Source organism: Pelodiscus sinensis, chromosome 10, assembly GCF_049634645.1.
Source record: "Pelodiscus sinensis isolate JC-2024 chromosome 10, ASM4963464v1, whole genome shotgun sequence".
NCBI classification, from domain to species: Eukaryota; Metazoa; Chordata; order Testudines; family Trionychidae; genus Pelodiscus; species Pelodiscus sinensis.
Window position 1 is genome coordinate 49,385,352 of NC_134720.1, and position 22,607 is coordinate 49,407,958.

The 22,607-nt window shown below is 64.1% G+C and overlaps 1 protein-coding gene across 2 annotated transcripts in view; it reads right to left on the bottom strand.

Moving 5' to 3' along the window:
- Positions 1 to 20,723, bottom strand: part of LOC102450766 (uncharacterized) — a 33,732-nt gene extending 13,009 nt beyond the window's left edge. The window contains exons 1-16 of one of the 2 annotated variants that reach the window (XM_075938145.1): positions 20,410 to 20,723; positions 17,761 to 17,922; positions 15,819 to 16,019; positions 14,687 to 14,740; positions 14,052 to 14,238; positions 13,679 to 13,787; positions 13,418 to 13,577; positions 12,944 to 13,086; positions 11,249 to 11,408; positions 10,781 to 10,969; positions 10,189 to 10,350; positions 8,931 to 9,000; positions 8,466 to 8,625; positions 7,504 to 7,624; positions 6,396 to 6,485; positions 5,693 to 5,799 (exon numbers count right to left, since the gene is read on the bottom strand). In XM_075938145.1, the coding sequence (XP_075794260.1) occupies positions 5,693 to 5,799; positions 6,396 to 6,485; positions 7,504 to 7,624; positions 8,466 to 8,625; positions 8,931 to 9,000; positions 10,189 to 10,350; positions 10,781 to 10,969; positions 11,249 to 11,408; positions 12,944 to 13,086; positions 13,418 to 13,577; positions 13,679 to 13,787; positions 14,052 to 14,238; positions 14,687 to 14,740; positions 15,819 to 16,019; positions 17,761 to 17,922; positions 20,410 to 20,719 (2,385 nt within the window). In that variant the 5' untranslated portion in view covers positions 20,720 to 20,723. The remainder of the gene's footprint in view (positions 1 to 5,692; positions 5,800 to 6,395; positions 6,486 to 7,503; positions 7,625 to 8,465; positions 8,626 to 8,930; positions 9,001 to 10,188; positions 10,351 to 10,780; positions 10,970 to 11,248; positions 11,409 to 12,943; positions 13,087 to 13,417; positions 13,578 to 13,678; positions 13,788 to 14,051; positions 14,239 to 14,686; positions 14,741 to 15,818; positions 16,020 to 17,760; positions 17,923 to 20,409) is intronic. The other variant, XM_075938146.1, reaches the window with a different exon arrangement.
- Positions 20,724 to 22,607: the final 1,884 nt, after the last annotated feature.

Genomic DNA, 22,607 nt, shown 5'->3' on the forward strand with positions numbered 1-22,607 from the left:
CCCCATGCCGGGGTGGGGACTCGGTTTGCTTGTGGTAGCTGGCTGGGGGCTGCCGTTAGCCTGTGGCCTGCCCCCCACGTGGTGGCAGGGGTCAGCTGCCCCACAACCCAGGCAGACCTGGGGGGGGATGCCTGGGCCTGCTGGTGTTGCCCCGAGAGGCAGAGCCCCAGGGACGTGGCAGCTCCTGGAGCAGGCTCTGGCCCTGGTGTGACACTGAGGAGGCAGGGGAGCCCCCCTCGCCCCCACCCAGGTCTGCCTGGGTTGTGGGGCAGCTGATCCATGCCACCATGTGGGGGGCAGGCCACGGGGCTAACGGCAGCCCCCAGCCAGAGTAGGGGCTCTGACCAGTTCCATGGGAGTGGCCCCTTCAGTGGCTGGACTCAAGGGACGCCCGGTTCCACAGGGGCAGGACTGAGGCCCTTTGGGGGCCTGGCTCTGTGGCTCCCGCCCAGCTAGACCCTGCAGGGAGCTGGGCCTGTGCCCATGGGGGCACCGTGCTCCCAGGGCGTGTCTGCGGCAACACCAGCGGCCTTGGGAAAACGCGATAGCCACGTACCAATCCCCGGGCACCCAGCCGCTGCGCGCCCGCAGCCTGGCACAGAGCGGCCAGGGCTAAGCCAGGGCTTTGCGCCATGTGCCGTCTTTGCATCCGTCTTTCCTTCCTCTGGCTCTGACCTTTCGGTGTCCGTAGCGGGGCCGCCCAGGCTAGTGCAGCTGCCAGCCGCCAGCCACCTTTCCCTGCCCTTCTCCAGCTTGGGGCCTTTCTGCTGCTTCCCCCCAGGGCCAGCACCTGCCCTGGCTGGTCCCAGGATGAGAGAGGCCAGGTGGGGAGGGAACAAACTTCACTGGGCCAGCGACCTCCACGGCTCTGTCTCCAGGTGGGACCCGCCCGGCCAGCGCACGGTCCCTTGCCTGACGGGATCCTCCGGTCGCAAGTGCAGCCTTAACCCCGTTTAACCCCGGTCTCCATGTGACTCAGCCATCCCACTCCCCCCCATCCCACACAGTGCCCAGCAATGCAGAGAGCGGGGAAACCGAGGCACACGTGGGCCTCATACAAATATTATCACCATGTCCATGTTCCTTAGCGGGGCTGAGCGAGGCCGAGAGGTGCAGGGTGGCACCATGGGGGGAGGCTCCTGTGCGGGTGAGGAGGGCGGGGGTGGACAGGGGAGAGGCGGCTGGTGCGTGGAGGATGTGGGAGACAAAAGAGAGGCCGCGTTCCCCAACGCCGGCTCCTGCCCCGGCACTCTGGGGCTGTGAGGGGGTGGGTTTGGTGTCGCCTGGCTCCTTCCCCGGCAAAGACATCTGTCCTGCAGGGCCAAACAGCCTGCCCTCCTGTGTCTGCCCCACCCCATCCGTGCCAGGGCCTTGGAGGCAGGCTGCCCAGCCCTCTCTGCCGCCTTAATGCACAGAGGTAGTGGGAGGGTGGTTTTGGCATGGGAGGCTCAGGCGTGGTCTGTCTGACAGCCGCAGTGGCCCACGAGCAAGATGGCCAGCGCCAGAGCCACTAGGGACGGGCACGTGAGTGGCTGGGAGGGGGAGCTAGTGTTCTTCCGACACCACTTCTGGGGGGCGCCCCCAGATGCCTGCCCCACGGTGGGGAGCCGAGCTCTCCTTGTGAAAGGTGCCACACCCTGGCCTTCGGTGGCAGGCTGAGAGAGGTCCCCGCCCACATTTCCGGGGACTCCAAGGAGACCTCCTGCAGCACAGGGACGCAAGCCCCCCTCCCCTCTCCCTGAGATCTGGCCACTCAGCAGCTGGCAGGCCTCTCCCCCACGCCCATGTAGCCTCTGGGTGAGTCCCCTGGCTGGGGCATGCCGGTCTCTTCAAACTGGTCCTACACAGAGACGCACGGACAGCTCTGAGCACCTTGGGGTGACCGTGACCCCCGATTCCCAGGCCCCAGCGAGATCCTGCCTGGGGCTGAACCCCACCCCGCGAATGCCCAGGCTTCACAGAGAGAAGCACTTGCTCAGGGTGACCTCGGGCATCAATTCCCCGGGCTCACAGGGAGAGACTGCCTGGGGCTAACTGCAGCCTTTCCGGCCACAGGGCTGAGAGTTTGAGCCGGGGGGCTCCAAACAGGCAGGCACCCCACTCCGCAGCCAAGCCAGGGCTGCCCTGCCTTTGGTTTTGGTGCTCCGTTTCCCCAGGTGATGCTGCGGTGTAGTGTCACTACAATGCTTGGGCGGTGGGCTGTGGGTGACCCCCACTGGCGGCTGTCAGTAGCAGGGCCCAGCAGGACAAAAGACCCCCAACCTGTCCGATAGGTTGAGAGCAGGGAGGGAGACAATAGGCAGGGGGGCAGAGACCAACGGTAGGTTTGGGGGAGCGGGGGGAAGGCAGTTGCGGTCTGGGAAGCATGGAGAGAAGAGGCTAAGCTGGGGGTGACGGACCCCTAACCCGAGGGTCTGAGGTATCCTGGCCCTGGCCCCTGTAGCCACATCACATGTGGGCCGTGCTGTATTCTGGAAAATCAAGGAACCCCTCTCTAGTCTACTGGCTGGTGGAGACTGTTTGTGCTGCTACGGGGCTGCAGGACGGAGGGAGCCCCGGACTGCGCCGTCACAGATGCTATGAATGTAGGGGCCCGGCAGCAGCTGCTTCTTGGGGGGCTGGCCAGGGAGGGGAGCGTTAGCGGGGCTGGCCCCTAGCCCTGGAGGGGGAGTCTCTGGAGGACCACAGGGGAAAGGCCTGGTGGGACACGGAGTCCACCCCCACAAGGCTGAATTAGGCCAATTCACCTACAGGCCGCACCTGAGGCAAGCCAGGGGGTGCAATGGCCTAAGTGGCTGATGAAGGGCAGCTGGGAGCGGAGCGGCTGGGCTTACAAAGCCGGGAAGCTGGCAGCAGAGAGGGGCTGTGGGGAGGAGGGTGCAGTTCCTTCCTGGGAGCAAGCCAGTGCATTGGAGGCTGGTAGGAACAAGGACTGTGCAGCAGCACCATGGGAGCCACGTAGAGGGTCCCTGGACTGGGACCTGGCCTAGCGGGCATGCCTGGGTTCCCCAGAGGCTCCTGGGGAAGTGGCACCGCGGGTGGCAGGGCTTTGTCCTGGGCAGGGGGAGATGCACTGAGAGCCTAGACCAGAGGGCTGAGTCGTGAAGGGGAGGCCGTGGCTCTTGGCTGCAGATGGAAGCCGGTGGAGTCCAGCTGCAGGTAGGGGTGCTGGCTGAGCTGATGGCCAGGTGGGGGCACTACTTGCAGTGGGCCCTGGTGCACCCTCCCTTGCTCCCCCCACACACACACACTCCCCTGACCATGGGGTGTCCTGCCTGTTCCTTTGCCCATGTGGGATTGCTCCTGGGGCATGCAGCCCAGGGCCTTGTGTGGTACCTACAGGAGGTGAGGGGACGATCCTGGGGGCTGCTGCTTGGCATGCCCCCTCCTTTGCAGACGACGGAGGGCAGGCTGGTCCCACGTGAGACGGGACCACTGGGATCTCTCCCCCTGGAGGTCCTTGTCCTTGCTCTCTGCCTGTGAGGCTGTCACACCCGAACACCTGGCTTCACCACAGCCCAGCCCACCTGTCCCTTTAAATGGGGAGAGGTGCTCACCAGCAGCTTACGGTGCTCAGCTGGCCTGTGGCCCTCACAGTCTGTGCCTCCCTGCTCATGCTCAGCTGGGGAGCCCCCCAGCCTGCTCCCTTCCTCCATGCTCAGTGCCTGTGGTGTGCCATGCTGGGATCTCCGGGGAGGGGACTGGCCAGGACTGCCGGGGCTCTGGCCACCAGGGAGGAGGTGGAAGGTGTCATGGTGCTAGGGTTGGCCGGATGGGGTGGCTGCCAGGGCGGGTACGTGGAGCTGTGCTGGTTTCCCCCCGTGGCGCTGCCTCTATCAGGGCAGGGTGGGTACCTGGTGTCCAATCCTTGCTCTAGCCACTAGGCCGCATTCCCTGCTGTAGCTGGAAGGACAGCCCAGGAGTGCTTGCTCCCATGTCCCCAACTCGGACTAGCTCTCACCCCTTCCCAGGAGTCCCCACCCCCTCCCTTGCTCTAACCACTAGCCCATGCTCCCCAGTGCGGGGAGACTGCAGCAGGTGACTGAGGGGCCTGTAGCTGTTGGGAGTGGGAGGGGGGGAAGCTGTCTGTGCCCCTTTGCCCCTGTGGGGTGGGCACACTCAGTGTGGACCCAGCCTGCCCTGTCGCACTCAGCCCGCCTGACAGCTGGGGCTGATGGAAATGACCTCTGGACTATTGTGGAAAGCGGATCCCTGAGCCTGAAAGGCAGTGCCCGGGAATGGTGTGGGGGGGGTCCATCTCATGGGGCTGCTGGGGCAGCAGGCAGTGCAGAGCTGGGGGGAGGGATATGAGGGCAGGGGAGCATGGAGAGAGGGCCCCCAGCCAGGGATGGCCCCCCCGGGGGAGAATTGGCATGTTAAGAGCTCACCATCTGCTGTCACACCCGGGAGCCCAGGGACACCAAGTAGGGTAAAAGCCCCCCCACCACGCCCCCCCACCTGCTGAGATGCCTTGTGGACTTGTTTGTTGCTGACACTTGTTACCATAAAACATAGATTTAATTTCAAAAATAACCCTTTCTTTGTACAAATAAATAGCTTCTGAGGGGGGTGCCCCCAGGGCGGGAGCCGGGGGACACCCCAAAGGATGGGCTCCCTCTGGGGACCGTGTGGCAGCCTGAGGCAGCTCCCTGGGGCGAGAGCCCTCTACGACCCAGCTGTGTTGAGAGAGGGATGGCCGGGGGAGGCTGCTCCTTCTGGCGGCCAGGCCGTGCCTTGCCGGGGAGGGCGGGGGGGGAACAGCTGCAGGTTGGCTTAGCCCCATAGGCCCCCTGCCTCAGTGTGGGGGGGGCTGGGAAGTGAAGGAACCCCCCCAGTTCTGGCTGCCCCCTTGCCCAGGGCGGCCTTGCTGTGAGGCGCTGGCATCCCGGCAGTCTCCATGGCAACGGGCTGCGGCAGGCCGGGTCCTGTGGGCTGTGCCGAGCGCCCGGCTGGCGTCGGACTCTGGCTCCAGGCTGGCGCTGAGGAGCGCCCCCCGGCTGGCTCGCCTCTCCCCCCCGGGAGCTGGCAGGGGCACCGGGGGGCACGTTAGGTCTGCAAAGCTTCCAGCGCCAGGGCGATGAGGCCGGGCATGCTGCGGTACAGCGCCTCGCTCTCCAGCCCCACCAGGGCGGGGAAGGCGGTGGCTTTCCCCCCCACCGTGGCCCGCGCCCGCGCCCTGTACAGCCCCTTGGCGTTCTTGGAGCCCAGGTCCACCTGGATCTGTGGGGAGAGGGGAGGAGTGTCAGGGGGAGCGGATGGGGAGGCAGCAGGAGCTGGTGGTCAGAGCGAGGGGGGAGCAAGCGGACTCCCCGTGGCTGTGGGCTGCAGCTGGCTGGCCGCCCCTGAAAGGAGCTGGGCTCAAGGGCTCCGAAGGGCGGTATCCGCCCCGCCCCGGCAGCGGGGTTTGGATGCGGGCTGCACGGAGATGAAAGCAGCCCCCCGCTGGGTGTGGGCAGCCTGCGGAGGGGGACAGACTCTCCCCACTCAGCTGGGGGACAAGGGGGGGTGATGGAGACCAATGGGGGATGGATAGAGGCAGCAGAGGCCGGTGGAGGGAGGAAGATGGGACAATGGGGCAGTGGCTCTCAGCAGCAGTAGTCCTTGCAGCCGGCTGGAGGCAGGCTCGGCAGCCCAAGAGCAGAGGCCCGGGGTCACCAACCAGCACCAGTGTCCTGTGGGTGGAGTCACTCACCTCCTGGAAGGTCATGGCCAGCTCCCCCTCCGGGACTTGCAGGACCCAGCGGTAGAGCTCCTGCACCGTCCGCACCCGCAGCGCCGCCTCCTGCAGCCCCGGGCAGCCTGGGGCAGGGGAAAGGGGACACTCAGGTACATGTGGAAATCCCCTGGCTCCTGGAGTGCCAGGGTACCAGGGGCCGGTGCCGTAGGCTGTCCGCTGCCACCCACCCGCTGGCATTTCCCGGGTGCCTTTTGTCTCCGTGGGACCCACAGGGCTGGACAAGCCGTTCTGTTGCTGTCTCTGGAGTGGGGGGGTCACCGCTGTGCAATGGGGCACAGCAACACCACCCAGTCTGCAGGGGGAGCAAAGACCCCACTTCCAGCTAAGAGAGTGGGGTTGGGGGGTTACACAGCACTGGGGGGAGGGCTCTGGGGCAGATGACCCACTAGCCTGGCATAGCTCTGATCTGGGGGTCCTGATCCCTGCGGGGGGGGGGGGGGGTGAAGAAGGAAGGGCCGGGGAGAGGGGAGGAGCTGGCTCAGCCCAGCTGCTCAGGGCCTGTCAGGCGGATCGCAGCTGCCAGGGTAGCTGTGGTTTAGACTCTGTCCCAATGGGGCACGGTGGTGGCTGGGCACCTCTTGGCTGCAGGGTGGGTCCCAGAGCAACCCTCCCCCATTGAATGTGGGGGGGTCGGGGCCTGTGCCACTGAGGGGCAGACCTCTGTGATCCCCTGGTCCCTCGTCGCCCGCGCTGGCTCCCCTCCGCGCTCTCCTCGCCCGCAGGGACGGGTCCCCCGCAGCTGCCGATCCTGCCACAGAGAGAGGCTCCAAGCAGCCTGCGGGGCAAGGGCAGGCTCCCCCTCACCCTGGCTCCATGCAGGACCCGTGCAACACACGGCAATGCCACCCCGAGCCGGGCGGCCCAGCTGGCCCCGGAGTGCCCGAGACTGCTCAGTGTGGCAAGAGGCAAGGCCGTGCCGTGGCAGGCCCGCAGACGGACCCGGGCAAGGCCGTGCCGTGGCAGGCCCGCAGACGGACCCGGGCAAGGCCGTGCCGTGGCAGGCCCGCAGACGGACCCGGGCAAGGCCGTGCCGTGGCAGGCCCGCAGACGGACCCGGGCAAGGCCGTGCCGTGGCAGGCCCGCAGACGGACCCGGGCAAGGCCGTGCCGTGGCAGGCCCGCAGACGGACCCGGGCAAGGCCGTGCCGTGGCAGGCCCGCAGACGGACCCGGGCAAGGCCGTGCCGTGGCAGGCCCGCAGACGGACCCGGGCAAGGCCGTGCCGTGGCAGGCCCGCAGACGGACCCGGGCAAGGCCGTGCCGTGGCAGGCCCGCAGACGGACCCGGGCAAGGCCGTGCCGTGGCAGGCCCGCAGACGGACCCGGGCTAGGCCGTGCCGTGGCAGGCCCGCAGACGGACCCGGGCAAGGCCGTGCCGTGGCAGGCCCGCAGACGGACCCGGGCAAGGCCGTGCCGTGGCAGGCCCGCAGACGGACCCGGGCAAGGCCGTGCCGTGGCAGGCCCGCAGACGGACCCGGGCAAGGCCGTGCCGTGGCAGGCCCGCAGACGGACCCGGGCTAGGCCGTGCCGTGGCAGGCCCGCAGACGGACCCGGGCAAGGCCGTGCCGTGGCAGGCCCGCAGACGGACCCGGGCTAGGCCGTGCCGTGGCAGGCCCGCAGACGGACCCGGGCTAGGCCGTGCCGTGGCAGGCCCGCAGACGGACCCGGGCTAGGCCGTGCCGTGGCAGGCCCGCAGACCCACGGAGCTGGGATTAGCTGGGGCATGCGCCCCATGATGTGACCCAGCTCCTTCCTCCGCAAGCACTCACGGTTCAGCGCGGAGGCAGCTCCTGGCCGTGGCCCTGCTCCTGGGGTGTCCAGCTCAGCCTGCAGCCTCTGGAGAAAGGCCCAGCCGGGCCCCTTCAGCTCCCCCGCTGCCCCCTCAGCCTGCTGCACCGGAGAGACACGGGGGCTGTGTCTACACTAGGCCACTTATTCCGGAAAAGCAGCTGCTTTTCCGGAATAACTTGCCAGCTGTCTACACTGGCCACTTGCTTTTCCGGAAAAGCACTGACGATCTACTGTAAAATTGTCAGTGCTTTTCCGGAAAAACTATGCTGCTCCCGTTCGGGCAAAAGTCCTTTTCCGGAAAAACTGTTCTGGAAAAGGGCCAGTGTAGACAGCACAATAGTCTTTTCCGCAAAAAAGCCCCGATTGCGAAAATGACGATCGGGGCTTTTTTCCGGAAAAGCGCGTCTACATTGGCCACGGACACTTTTCCGGAAAAAGGGCTTTTCCAGAAAAGCACCCTGCCAATGTAGACGTGCTTTTTCCGGAAATACTTATAACGGAAAACTGTTCCGTTTTAAGCATTTCCGGAAAAGGGTGCCAGTGTAGACGTAGCCAGGGCGTTAGTGGGCCCAGCTGGGAATGGGGGGCAGCCGCAGGCATGCTAGCACCTGCTGGGAGGAGGGCCCAGAGAGGTGGAAGGGCAGGGTTTGTGCTGGGGCCAGATGAGGCAGGGGGATGATGGGGTCAGGAAGGGGCTGTGGGGTGGGTGGGTGGGGGTCTGAGTTGAGATCAGGGCGGGAGGGGTAAGCTGAAGGAGCGTAAGGGGAGGGGTGCTGGAGTCAGACAGAGTTTCCAGCTGCTCTTGCTCCTGGACTAGGCCAGTGGGGACCAGAAGGATTGGGGTTCAGCTGTGAGCCAGCAGGGCCAGGTGCTCAGAGGCTGCAGTGCTGCCCTCTTTGGGAGGGCAGGGGGTCCCCCACCCCGATCAGAGCCCCCTTACCTGCAGGAAGTGCTGCTCCCCCCCCTGGAGCTGCCCGGCAGTCAGTGCAGGAGCTGGGGGGGCCATGTCCCCCCCAGCCACGGCGCTCAGCTCCTGCACCCAGTCCTCCAGCGTGGGGCCCACGGCCTGGAACAGCCCCGTGAAGGGTGGGGACGGGGCCCTGCGAGGAGGGGTAGGGTGAGAGGCAGGTAGCAGCAGAGCATTGGGAGAGGGTCCCAGCAGCCCCTGGCCAGACCCTCTGTTACCTCCTTTCGCCCCAGTTCTACCCCCAAACGCCGGCCCCACAGAGCCCCGTGCCCATGGCTGTCTGGACCCTGGCTCAGAGTGTGTCCAAGCAGTTGGGGACATTGGGCTGGGGGGGGATGTGCCCCACGGCCTGTCCCCATCCCTCCCAGCCCCCAAGCCCTGCCCCACAGCTGGCCCCACCCTCCTGCCTCCCCCAGTCCCTCACCTCTCTGTCTTTACCTGCTGGGGGCGCTCAGGAGCCCTCTGCTTTGCAGCTCCTCAGGGCTCGCTTGCCCCTCGCCTGCCTGCCCTGGGGGGATGATACAAGACTCAGTCCTGGCAGTAGGGAGCTGGGGAGCATGTGGGGCAGGGTGGGGGGCTGCAGTGGGCATGTGCCAAGGAGCTGGCCCGGTTCCCTGGTGCAGACCCAGCCCAGGGCTGACAGCCCCTGTACAGGCGGCTGGACACTAAGGCTAGGTCTACACTTGCAGCTTCTTGCATGAGAAATATGCAAATGAGGTTAAGCGTGGAATATCGCTGAGCCTCATTTGCATCCCTAATGAGCCTCCATTTTTGCAGAAGAGGCTCTTGCGCCAGAAGGAGCTGTCTACACTGCCCCTTCTTACGCAAGAAAACCCCTCTTGTGCAAGAAGGGGCAGTGTAGTCAGCTCCTTCTGGCGCAAAAGCCTCTTCTACAAAAATGGAGGCTCGTTAGGTATGCAAATGAGGCTTGGTGATATTCCACGCTTAGCCTCATTTGCATATTTCTCGTGGAAGAAGACGTGAGTGTAGACATAGTCTAAGGGAGGCAGCCGGCTCCTGGAAGAACTCTACCCCACGCAGTGCTGAGGAGGGACGGCAGGTGCCAGGCTGTAGCCGGGGGAATTGGGGAGCCCATGCTAAGTGTGGAGGGGGGAACTGGGTTCTCCCAGGAATGTGAGTGGGTCCCCCTATGTCCCTGTGCGGGCACAGAGCTGGGATGTGGGGATCCAGGGATGGGGAGGTGGGGTATGGGTGGGGTATGGGTGGTCCCAGTTGGGAGTCCCTGACATGGCCATAGTGGGGGAGGTGAGGGACTGGGGGGGGCCTTTGCTGTGTCCTGGGTAGGGAGGTGGGGGTCCCAGGCATGGCTGAGATGGGGGATGGGAGACCTGGCAGGATGTGGGGTCCCTGGCATGGTTGAGGTGGGGGACTGGACATCTGGCGGGATGGGGGTCCCAGGCATGGCTGAGATGGAGGATGGGAGACCTGGCAGGATGTGGGGTCCCTGGCATGGTTGAGGTGGGGGATTGGATATCTGGCGGGATGTGGGGTCCCTGGCATGGTTGAGGTGGGGGATTGGATATCTGGCGGGATGTGGGGTCCCTGGCATGGTTGAGGTGGGGGATTGGATATCTGGCGGGATGGGGGTCCCAGGCATGGCTCGGGTGGGGAAGGCGCAGGTGGGAGGTCCAGAGGAGCAGGGGAGGTGGGGGTGGCAGATCTGGGAGGTGGGTACCTGCCGTGGCCCGGCGTGCCCGGGCGGGGAAGAGGTGCCCGTAGAGCTGCTCCATGAAGCGGGGCAGGGTGTGGGTGAAGAAGGTGAAGTCCACCTGGTTTCGGAAGAAGTCCTCGGCGCGGCGCAGGAAATCCAGCAGCGTCTGGGCGTAGGAGCGCAGCTCTGGGACCGGAGGGGAGGGGGACAGGATGCTGGCCAGTGCCCCCAGAGTCAGCGCCACATGGCAGCTGGCACGGCCCTGACTCAGCAAGGCCCATGTGCCTTTAGCTCAGCGGCCTGGGCCTGGCGGGCCCTGGGCCCTTGCTCGGCCCCTCCAGCATGTTATCAGCTTTCCCCCCTTCCCTCCTCCGTTAGCTCGAGGGGCAGGCAGGCCCAGCCCCAAGGACCTCAACCTCACTCCCGGAGCAGACCCCCACCCTGCTCTGCTCCCCCCGGTCTTTCCCTCAGGCAGCCCCGTCTGCTGGGGGGGAGCAGAGGGGGGCTCTGCACACAGGCATAAGCCCGAGGCCCAAAGCGTGCTCAGGGTCAGAGCCCCCAGCTCACGCCAAGAGCTCACCGTGTGTCCCGGGCCCCCCAGGGCCGCGCCACTCACCGCATCTCTGCCTCTCCACCCTGCAGGTCTCCTCGGCGACGCGGGCGCAGGCAGCCTGGCCCAGGGGCGGGGCGCACGACTGGCCGTAGAAGGAGCACAGGCTGGCGAGCTCTGCCCGCTGGCGCTCGCCGGGCAGCTGGGACGCGGCCAGCAGCTCAAGGCAGGTGGGCTCTCGGCTGGCGGGCGATCCTGGGAGGGCCGGGGGCGCGGTGTGAGGGATGGGAAAAGGACCACAGCACAGGTGCTGTCCCAGCCATCCCCCAACAAAGCCTGACTCCTATTGGCTCAGTTCCTCCCCCGGTGCCGCCATCCGGGCCCCCTTTCACCCTGGCTGATCCAGTGCCTGGTCCCAGCCCGCCAATGCCTGGTCCGTGCCCGACTCCCAGCCCACGGCCCCGAGGTTCATGCCGCTCTGCCCTGGCCCGTGCCCTCCACGGCCCCTGCTGCCAAGACAGCCGAGGCACTCACGGTCCATCTGGTGGCGGATCCAGTCGGCGAAGGCCGTCACGCGGGTGTACACGCCTGGCTTGCCCTGCTCCCCGCAGCCGTCCCCCCAGGACGTGATGCCGTACAGCACGGACTGCAGCGAGCCGGGCTCCCGGCACGTCAGGGGCCCGCCGGAATCTCCCTGCAGGGGAAGCAGCCCCAGTTTGGCACAAAGCAGGGGCCAGCTCTAAGGTCCCCCCGGAAGAATGTGGCCTAGGAAGCCACCCTCCAACTGGCCCATCTTGCCATTGACCCCTTTGGGCAGAGAATATAAAAACTGCCAGACTGGGTGAGACCAAAGCTCCATCCGACCCAGTGTCCTGTCTGCCAACAGTGGCCAATGCCAGGCGCCCCAGAGGGAGTGAACCCAACAGGGAATCAAGTGATCCCTTTTCTATCCTCCGTTCCCAGCTTCTGACAAACAGAGGCTAGGGACACCGTTCCTACCCATCCTGGCTAATAGCCACTGACGGACCTAATCTCCGTGAATCTATCTAGCTCTTTTTTGAACCCTGTTAAAATCCTGGCCTTCACAACCTCCTCTGGCAAGGAGTTCCACAGGTTGTGTGAAGAACGACTTTCTTTTGTTTGTTTTAAACCTTACCCATTGATTTCATTTGGTGACCCCTAGTTCTTATGTTATGGGAACAAGTAAATAACTTTTCCTTATTCATTTTTTTCACACCACTCATGATTTTATAGGCCTCTATCATATCCCCCCTTAGTCTGCTCTTTTCTAAACAAAAAAGTCCCAGTCTTAATCTCTCTTCACGTGGGACCCATTCCAAGCCCCTACTTTTTGTTATCCTTTCTGAACTTTCTCCAAAGCTGTCTTTTTTGAGATGAGGTGGATACGCAATATTCAAGATGTGGGCATACCATAGATTTATTAGAGGCAATCACATGTTCTCTGTCTTATTCTCTGTCCCCTTTTTAATGATTCCCAACATGCGGTTTGCTTTTTGGACTGCTGCTGCACATTGAGTGGGTATTTTCAGAGAACTATCCACAATGACTCCAAAAATCTCTCTCTCAAGTGGTAATAGCTAATTTCGTCCCCATCATTTCGTACGTATGGTTGGGATTATGTTTTTCCCATGTGCATTATTTTGCATTTATCAACATTAAAATTCATTTCCCGTTTCGTCGCCCAGTCTCCTAGTTTTGTCAGATCCTTTTGAAGCTCTTCACGGTCTGTTTTGGACTGAACTATCTTGAGCAATTTAGTATCATCGGCAAATGTTGCCACCTCGCTGTTTACCCCTTTCTCTGGATCATTTATGAATATGCTGAAGAGGGTTAGAGAGTAAACTGAGTCACAGAGATGGGCAGGCCCCCCTCAGCAGCTGAGCTGGCGATAGGACCCTGGAGCCCTGGGTCCCAGCCGCCCCTTGACTTACGTGCAGTCCACCCCCAGCTTTCTACCACGCCAGGTTGCTTCTCAATGATCAGGATGCAGGGAGCTCCCTGCTGGCTCCCCCTCCCCCCACCCATGCCTGGCACTGCTACTAGGCTGTGCCTGGGGATTCCAGGTTGCTGTGTGCCAGGGCAGTGGCTCTGCCCTCCAGTGACTGCAGCGTCACTGCTGGCCAGGCACTGGCTGCTCCGTGGCAGCTGCCCATGATCCCATGGGGGGGCACTCCCTCTTCCCCCCCCTCCCGCTCTCCCAGCCATTACCTGGCAGGAATCGATGCCACCAGCCAAGTAACCAGCACAGAACATGGCGTTGGTGAGCAGGTCCTTGCCCAGTGCGCTGCGGCAGGCATCCTGGCTCAGCAGGGGCACTCGCGCCTCCATCACCACCTCGGCCGACGGCCCCTCTGCCAGGGCCAAGAGCGAGTCACAGGCAGCCCCCCCACCTGGGGCCCGAGCCACGCTGGCCAGACAGATAGGTGCCATCACTGGCCCGTCTGCAGCCCAATGGGGGCTCTGCCGGGGGGCATGAGGGCAGCCAGCCTGGCTGCTGGGTTAACTGAGATCCTGCGTGCTCCATGCTGGGCTCGGGGAGATGCCTGAGTAGCTGGGGCCCACTGGCCTGCAGGGGATGCTGCTCCGGCAGGAAAAGTGCCCGGACCAACCCGCACAGCCCCGAGAAGGGACCCACTCGTCAGGGGCGTTGGGGATTGCTGGGCAGCCCTGCCCCCCACCTACCTTGGTAGAGGGAGCCCCAGCCGGCGATGTAGCAGGGCGTCCCTGGGCCAGGCTCCTGGGGGCCCTCGGGCAGGCACACCGGGCTCAGCCACGCGGAAGGAGCCACTGGGTGGGCCAGCTCCAGCAGTGCCACGTCGCCGTGGAAGGTCTTGGGGTTGAACTGTGGGGGAGAGGAGCAGGGGTCGGGTGGGGCAGCAGGGGGGTGCTCGGAGTGCTGGGGGTGGGAGGTCCGGTAGGGGGCAGCCTGGAGGCGCCTCTTACCTTGGGGTGGGTGATGATGCGGTTAACGGGCAGGACCTGTTCGCCCTCATCCCGCTTGGCGAGATCGTAGTCTGCCACCACCACCGTCCAGGCCAGCTCATTGCGGTTCCTGCAGGGGAGCAGAGCAGGGGGTGAGCTGGGAGAGCCAGGCCCCCCTCCTATCTGCACAGAGGATCTGGCCCCAGCAGGGCGTGGCAGGGCCAGGACTGAGCAGGGTGGCATGGGGGGGGGGCTGCCCTGTTGTTGGGGCAGCCAGCCCATCTCTGCCCCAGCCAGCGGCACTCAGTGCTCCCATGGGAGATCCTCCCTCTGTGCTGCCAGGCTGCTGGGCCCCGTCGCTGCCCACGCTCCCCCGAGTTGGCCCCAGCCGTACCCGGCGAAGCAGTGCGCTGCCGTGAGGACCCAGGCGTCCCCCACCAGCACCCCGCCGCACATCAGCTCCCCAGCCAGCCGCACCGAGACCAGCCAGGGCCAGGCGCCCCGCGGGGCCACGCTGCCCCCCACGATCTTGCCCTTGGCCGCTGTGGCATTGGGCACCGCCAGCCCCTGGCCGCAAGTGCCTGGAGAGGAAAAGAGAGAAGTGGTCAGACGGGAGGAGGCGTGAGGCTCTCCACAGCTTTGCCGGTGTCCCCCCCGCTCCCCAGCCTGCAGCCCCCGGCTGGAGCGCCTGTTCCTTTAACAGGGCTCGGCGTGGCTGGGACCAGTATGGGGCTGGGAGTGGGAGTGGAATGGTCTGTCTTCATGGAGCTGTCACGTGCGTGTGTGTTCCAGGAACGTACTGCAGGGGGCGCACACCCGGGGTGCCCTGCAGGGTGTCTGCAGGTGAGGGTGGGCCGGGGAGCACGCAGTCCTGGGGCAGCCCTGCCAGCTGCTAATGCTGCCCGTGCAGACAGAGAGGGGACCTCCCTGCCTGGCTGCAAGGCAATGCCCAGCCCCCACCTCTGCCCCACTGCACACCCGGGGTGGGATGTGCCCCTCACCCCACCCCTCAAACAGCTTCACACTCACCCGGCGCTGGCTGGTCTGCGAGGCTGTTGAGATCGTCCCTGTCGCTCTGCAGCCCTGCAGGGGGGCGAGAAGGGTTCACGTTCCTCCCATGTGACGAGCCTCCTGGACTCCCCACCTCCCCTGGCTGGGCTCCCTCCATCCTCCAGTGGAAATCAGCCTCCTACATGGGATTCCCTGCCATTTGGGGTTTATTATTGTAGGGTCTCCTGAGAGCATGGGGTGGCCCACGCTGGTTTGGGGTCTCCTGGGAATGCTGGGGTTCCACACACTGGTGTATTATCAGAGGGTCTCCTTGGAGCATTAGGGGTGCCCACCGTGGTTTGTTTATTATAGGGTCTCCCACCAGTGGAACCCAGCTGCTCAGTTGGCTGGGGTCATCCACTGGGGGAGGAGCTGACAGCCTGGGACCCAGCGGCTCCCTTGCTCTGTCCCGTCTGGGGGCGGGGATGGGGGAGTGTTTGCCCTGGCACCATCAGCTGCAAGGCAGAGCAGTGGGCACCCAGGCCTGGTTTCCCCACAGGTTATTGTCGGGTTGTGGCACAGTGGGGATTGTATTCACTCTGCTAGGAATTAAGAAAGGGATAGAAAATAAGACCCAGAATATCTTACTGCCCCTGTATAAAACTATGGTACGCCCACATCTTGAATACTGTGTACAGATGTGGTCTCCTCACCTCAAAAAAGATATTTTGGCCTTGGAAAGGGTTCAGAAAAGGGCAACTAAAAGGATTAGGGGTTTGGAACGGGTCCCATATGAGGAGAGGCTAAAGCGACTGGGACTTTTCAGTTTAGAAAAGAGGAGACTGGGGGGGGGGATATGATAGAGGTATATGAAATCATGTGGTGTGGAGAGGGCCGTGAGGCTGTAGCTGAGGGTGGCGGCTGGCGCAGCCGGCCAGAGGAGCCAAGCCGTGTTCAGCACCAGCTCTTGGGGCTGCCTGTGCTGTGCAGGGGTGGGCTAGGCCCCAGTGGGTGACTCCCCTCCAGCCCCTGCTGTGAGGGGACCGTGGGGGGGAAGGCTGGGCCTGGAGCCGCTTGGCCATTAAATGAGGGAAACAGTTCCCCCCGCCTGGTGAACTCCGCTCAGCGGCCTCCTGCAGCCGGCAAGCCCCCGATCTGGGCTGGCACCTACTGCACTCCTGCAGGCGCAGCTGGCAGCGCCCGGCCATCAGCCGCACGCAGGCGTCGGGGCTCAGGTTGTCGGCGGGACACAGGCGCCGGTAGGGGGCACACGCCTGGCTCAGGGCCCAGTTCCTCTCGGCCGGCTCCGGGGCGGCCTGTGCTTCCAGGACCGCTTGGCAGCTGGGCAGGGGAGCCAGAGGTGCCTCCGCGGCTGGGGAGAGAGGAGACAGGTGAAAGCAGAGCCCACTCTCTGCCCACGGAGCTGTGCAGTCAGCTGGGCACCACGCGGCTGGATTTCCTTCCTTCCCCTTGCCCCCTCCCTCCAGTGCCTCTCCCATTGTGCAGTCTGAATACCCATTGGACGGGCCCTTGTTTGTTAGTGTAGGGTCTCTCCAGCGAGCTGGGCTGCGCATGCACAGCTTGGTTATCATGGGGTCTCTCAGGAGAGCTGTGTTGTGCACATACGGGGTTTGTTATTGTAGGGTCGCCTGGGAGAGCTGTGTTGCGCACATATGGGGTTTGTTATTGTAGGGTCTCCTGGGAGAGCTGTGTTGCGCACATATGGGGTTTGTTATTGTAGGGACTCCTGGGGGTATGTCTACACTACCCTCCTAGTTCGAACTAGGAGGGTAATGTATGCATACCGCACTTGCTAATGAAGCCCGGGATTTGAATTTCCCGGGCTTCATTAGCATAAGCGGGGAGCCGCCATTTTTAAATCCCCGCTGCTTCGAACCCCGTGTAGCGCGGCTACACGGGGCTCGAACTAGGTAGTTCGGACTAGGGTGCCTATTCCGAACTACCGGTACACCTCGTTTCACGAGGAGTACCGGTAGTTCGGAATAGGACCCTAGTCCGAACTACCTAGTTCGAGCCCCGTGTAGCCGCGCTACACGGGGTTCGAAGCAGCGGGGATTTAAAAATGGCGGCTCCCCGCTTATGCTAATGAAGCCCGGGAAATTCAAATCCCGGGCTTCATTAGCAAGTGCGGTATGCATACATTACCCCGCTAGTTCGAACTAGCGGGGTAGTGTAGACATACCCTGGGAGAGCTGTGTTGCGCACATATGGGGTTTGTTATTGTAGGGTCTCCCGGGAGAGCTGTGTTGCGCACATACGGGGTTTGTTATTGTAGGGACTCCCGGGAGAGCTGTGTTGCGCACATACGGGGTTTGTTATTGTAGGGACTCCCGGGAGAGCTGTGTTGCGCACATATGGGGTTTGTTATTGTAGGGACTCCCGGGAGAGCTGTGTTGCGCACATACGGGGTTTGTTATTGTAGGGACTCCCGGGAGAGCTGTGTTGCGCACATATGGGGTTTGTTATTGTAGGGTCTCTCAGGAGAGCTGTGTTGCGCACATACGGGGTTTGTTATTGTAGGGTCTCCTGGGAGAGCTGTGTTGCGCAGATATGGGGTTTGTTATTGTAGGGTCTCCCGGGAGAGCTGTGTTGCGCACATATGGGGTTTGTTATTGTAGGGTCTCCCGGGAGAGCTGTGTTGCGCACATACGGGGTTTGTTATTGTAGGGACTCCCGGGAGAGCTGTGTTGCGCACATATGGGGTTTGTTATTGTAGGGTCTCCCGGGAGAGCTGTGTTGCGCACATATGGGGTTTGTTATTGTAGGGTCTCTCAGGAGTGCAAGGTTTAGGGCTGACTGTGGGGGATGGTGCTGCCCACACAGGTTAGCCCCTCTAGCTCCCGCACCTGGTGTTACCAAGACAGCTGGGAGGCTGCCTCAGCTGGTCTGTTATTCTAGGGCTGCTCGCCGGAGCGAAAAGGCTGCAGGCAATGGCAGAGCCACTGCTGCTCCTGCAGGTCCCCCCAGATGCCGCACCAACGAGCTCCCTGCCACGGGGCTGTCAGTGACCCCCGGACAAGCTATGGAGCCCCCAGCCAGCGTGTGCTGCGGGTGTGTGGGGCTGGGCAGGCGGGTGGGGGGTTGGCACTCACCGGCACACTCCCTGCTCCGGTTGCCGCAGTCCCCAAAGAGGCAGGGCACGCACGCCCCACACTCCCGCAGCTGCCGCTCGTGCTCAGCCAGCGCCCCCTCCAGGGCCACCAGGGCGCTCTTCAGGGCGGCTTCCAGGACCAGCGTCCCCCGGCTGGACAGAGCTGCAGAGACAGAGGAGCCCGGTTAGCCCTAGTCCGCAACCCTGACTGCCAGTCCCTCCCGCTTGGCGTGCGGCTCCGAGCCCCTTTGCTGCCCCTTGGGGCTGCTCTTACTTATGCTGCACCTTGGCCATGCCCTCCAGACAGGGGGATCCCAGAGCGCAGTTCCACCCCACTTCTCCCCATTGGGCCTCTATGTGACTGTGACTCAGGCCAGACCAAGTGGGACAAGCCAGGCCCCAGCAGCTGGGGAGATCTGGGGCTGGGCTGGGTTCTCCTGCCTGCCTCTGTCTCTCCTGGGCAGGGGAGCTCTGCTGCCCTGATCCAGCCCTGTGCATGGGGGTCCCTCTGCCTGGGGCTGGCTCCCTCCTCCCGTAGGGCCTGTCTCTCGCCCTTTGGGGTGCAGGAGGCTGTGGAGGCTGCCCCTGTGGGATGGGATCCCATCCCATGTCTGACCGTGAGGGCCAGTGGGAAATGGGAGCCCCTGCTACAACCAGCACTCTGGCAGTACAGCTGGCGAGCCACGCAGGAGCGGTGTGTGGACCCACATGCCTTCCAGGCGGCAAAGACCGGCAAGACAAGTCTTTCCCCTGCTGCGTCAGCCTCACAGCGCACACGTGCAACGCTGCCCCGGGAGTCCTGTGCTGGGAACCACGCTCTGCCACTGGGGCCAGCTGGCACGCACAGCAGGGAGGGGAGCGCTCGCTGTCCCAGGTGAGTAGGTAGCATAGTGGCAAACAGGACCCCAAGTCCTGGCTCCCCGTGTGCACTGCGTGTTACGGGTTGGACACACAGGGAGCTTCCCTGCAGCAGGGACCAGTGCCTGGATTTCAGGCCAGCTGCTTCCAGGGGCCAGGCTGCTAACTGGCAGACTCTGGGGGGACCCGGTTCAGCCTGGCTGGGCACCCCACCCCTCCAAACTGCAATGGGCTTGTCAGGGCTTCATGCCACAATGTGGGCATGTGCTGGGCACTGCTCACGGCGCGTAGCAACCAGGCTCACTGCAGGGAAGGCACCCTGCCTCTCCAGCTGGGGTTGATGTGTTTGCGCTGGGGCAGTGGGGGGTTGCATTGAGGGTGGAATGTGTTTGCGCTGGGGATTATTTTCAGGAGGGGTTGTATTGGGGGGTTCTTTTCCTGGGGGGTTGCCTTGGGGATTGGGCCGAGGGGGGCATGCATGTGTTCGCATGGGAGGGAGGGGTGCACGGGAGGTGTTTGCATGGAGGATATTTGCAGAGGGAGAGGGTTTGCATTATGTGTGTGTGGTTGGATTGGGGGGTTGCATGAGAGCTGTTTTCACTGAGGGGTTGCACTATGTGCTTGCATTGGGGGGTGCACTGAGTATGTACTTGCATTGGGGAGTTGCATGTGAGGTGTTTGCATTCGGGGGGTTGCACTGAGTATGTTCTTGCATTAGGGGGGGTTGCACTGAGTATGTACTTGCATTAGGGGGGTTGCATGTGAGGTGTTTGCATTCGGGGGGTTGCACTGAGTATGTACTTGCATTGGGGAGTTGCATGTGAGGTGTTTGCATTCGGGGGGTTGCATGTGAGGTGTTTGCATTCAGGGGGTTGCACTGAGTATGTACTTGCATTAGGGGGGTTGCATGTGAGGTGTTTGCTTTGGGGGGTTGCACTGAGTATGTGCTTGCGTTACAGAGACTGCATGCGAGCTATTTGCATTGGGGGTTGCATGCAAGGTGTTTGCACTGGGGGGTTGCACTGAGTATGTACTTGCATTGGGGGGTTGCATGTGAGGTGTTTGCTTTGGGGGTTGCATGTGAGGTGTTTGCTTTGGGGGGGGTAGCACTGAGTATGTTCTTGCATTGGGGGGGCTGCATGGGAGGTGACATTCCACTGCCTTTTGCAGTTGCACTCAGGTTGCCAGGAACTACCTCAGAGCACGGCCCCAGTCCAAGGCTCCCAGGGAGGGCTCGGCCCTTCCCATCACCTGGGAATTGGAGGCGGGTTTGGCTGCAGTGGCTCAGGCTCAGGGGTGAGCCCACGCTGGACTCACTACTTTTGATTACTCTGCAAATGCCAACAGGTGCATGCAGGGTGGGGTTGGCCCCCTCGGCCCCTCCTCCTTGCAGGGCCCCCCATGGGCCTGACGGGCCCTTGACTGACACCCAGGGCAGCCATGAAGAAACCCACCAGGCTGGGATGCCGGCGCCATTCCAATGAACACGCAGCCACGGGGAGGCGGAGAGCGGCTCAGCCCAGTCACACCCGTGGGGCAGCTGGTGCACCGAAGGCGAAGGGGTTTGCCCAGCATCCCAGGTGAGCAGGAGGCCAAGCTGGGAATACATGACCCAGGAGTCCTGGCTCCCAGCTGCTCTGCTCTAACCACTAGACCCTACTCCCTTCCCAGAGCCAGGAACAGGACCCAGGAATCCTGGTTCCCCGCTTCCCCTCCTCCTCCCTGCACCAGGCGCGGAAGGAAAGCCCCCGGCAGCCCCTTGCCTGGCGACCGGCTGGCACCCGGCACTGACCTTGCAGGACGCTGGCCGGCATCTGGTGCAGCTCCTTGCCCAGGGGGGCGCCAGCTGCCAGCTGCAGGAGGCAGAGCAGTGGCAGCAGCATGGCGTGGCGGGTGGAAATCCTGCACGGGTTCCGGGCCGGCTCGTCCCCTCTGCCTGCCTGGCCACTGCACTGGGAGCTGGGTCGGTGCAGGGGTGCCCCCCCTCGCGCCTTGTCTCCACCGCTGCGTGCTCCGGAGATGACAGGGGAACAATGGGTCCCGGGGCGAATGGCGTTGTATATATACACTGCCCCAGGGGGGACGGGGCCGCGCTTTCCCATGCTGGGGGACACACAAACAGCTGAATTCATTAAGGCAGCGCCCGGCGGTGGTGCCAGGGCCCTGCCGTGGGGAAGGGCCGGGAAGGGGGAGCAAAGGTGCCGGTAAATGGGGGCGGGCGGGGAGCGGATCCAGTTGGAATTCATTAGGGTAGTGAGTTGGCCAGGCCCTGGCTGGCTGGCTTGGGAGCAGGGGCCTGGCTGCAGCCTTCCCCGGTCTGAATGAGTTCATTGTTCCCAGCCCCTGAGCAGGCGGCCCCATCAAACAGCCCCCTAATGATCACAGGCGACCCGCCTGGCTTGATCATTTTCACGCTTCCAGCCTCGCCAAGCCGCTGTTGTCAGTTCACATCACTGCAGCCCCGCACGGACTCGGGGCCCCCAAACGGCCTGGCCGCTGGCGTCTGGGCCGGGGGCGCGGGCGGACGCGTCCGCAAAGCCTGCAAAGGCCCCGGACCCTGGCGCCGATGCGCCCGCCCTCTCGCCCGGAGCGATTCATGGCCGTGCCCATGGGCACCTGCTCGCCGACCAGCTGGGGAGGAAGCGATGGCGGGGGGCAGGGCCTGGTGTGGGGGAGGGGGGTTAACCCCTGTGTGTACTGGCTCCAGGTCCCGGTGCCCAGCCCAGCCAGGACGTGGGGGCCTGGGTCCGGGTCAGAGGAGCACGGGGGAGATGAGGAAGGGTGCGGAGCCGCCTCCCTACCCGACGAAACTCAGCCCCCCAGGGCTGTTCAGCCTGGAGAAGAGAGGAGGAAGGGGGCAGATGAGGGGTCTCTCAACTCACGCCTGGTCTGGTGTGTTGCTCCTTCGCATCACACGAGCGGGGGGGGGGAACCCCATTCATGGGCAGCAGCTTGAATACAAAGTGAGCGACATAGAGGGAATACACCTTGCCCTGGGGAGGCTGAGGGCAGGCGGTTGGGGGGGTGCAATTCGACAGTACCTGTAAGAAATTAGAGTGTGGGGTGGGGGGTGCAGGGAGGTTCAGGGCGGGGGGTTGTGGTGCGAGGAGGGGCCCAGGGCAGAAGATTGGGGTGTGAGGAGGGGCCCAGGGCGGGGGTTGGGGTGTGAGGAAGGGTCAGGGCGAGGGGTTGGGGTGCGAGGAGGGGCCCAGGGCGGGGGTTGGGGTGTGAGGAGGGGCCCAGGGCGGGGGCTGGGGTGTGAGGAGGGGCCCAGGGCGGGGGATTGGGGTGTGAGGAGGGGCCCAGGGCGGGGGTTGGGGTGTGAGGAAGGGTCAGGGCGAGAGGTTGGGGTGCGAGGAGGGGCCCAGCGCGGGAGATTGGGGTGTGAGGAGGGGCCCAGGGTGGGGGGTTGGGGTGTGAGGAAGGGTCAGGGCGAGGGGTTGGGGTGCGAGGAGGGGCCCAGGGCGGGGGTTGGGGTGTGAGGAAGGGTCAGGGCGAGAGGTTGGGGTGCGAGGAGGGGCCCAGCGCGGGAGATTGGGGTGTGAGGAGGGGCCCAGGGTGGGGGGTTGGGGTGTGAGGAAGGGTCAGGGCGAGGGGTTGGGGTGTGAGGAGGGGCCCAGGGTGGGGGGTTGGGGTGTGAGGAAGGGTCAGGGTGAGGGGTTGGGGTGCGAGGAGGGGCCCAGGGTGGGGGGTCGGGGTGTGAGGAAGGGTCAGGGTGAGGGGTTGGGGTGGGAGGAGGGGCCCAGGGTGGGGGGTCAGGGTGTGAGGAGGGGCCCAGGGCGGGGGGTTGGGGTGCGAGGAGGGGCCCAGGGCGGGGGATTGGGGTGTGAGGAGGGGCCCAGGGTGGGGGATTGGGGTGTGAGGAGGGGCCCAGGGCGGGGGATTGGGGTGTGAGGAGGGGCCCAGGGTGGGGGGTCGGGGTGTGAGGAGGGGCCCAGGGCGGGGGTTGGGGTGTGAGGAAGGGTCAGGGTGAGGGGTTGGGGTGGGAGG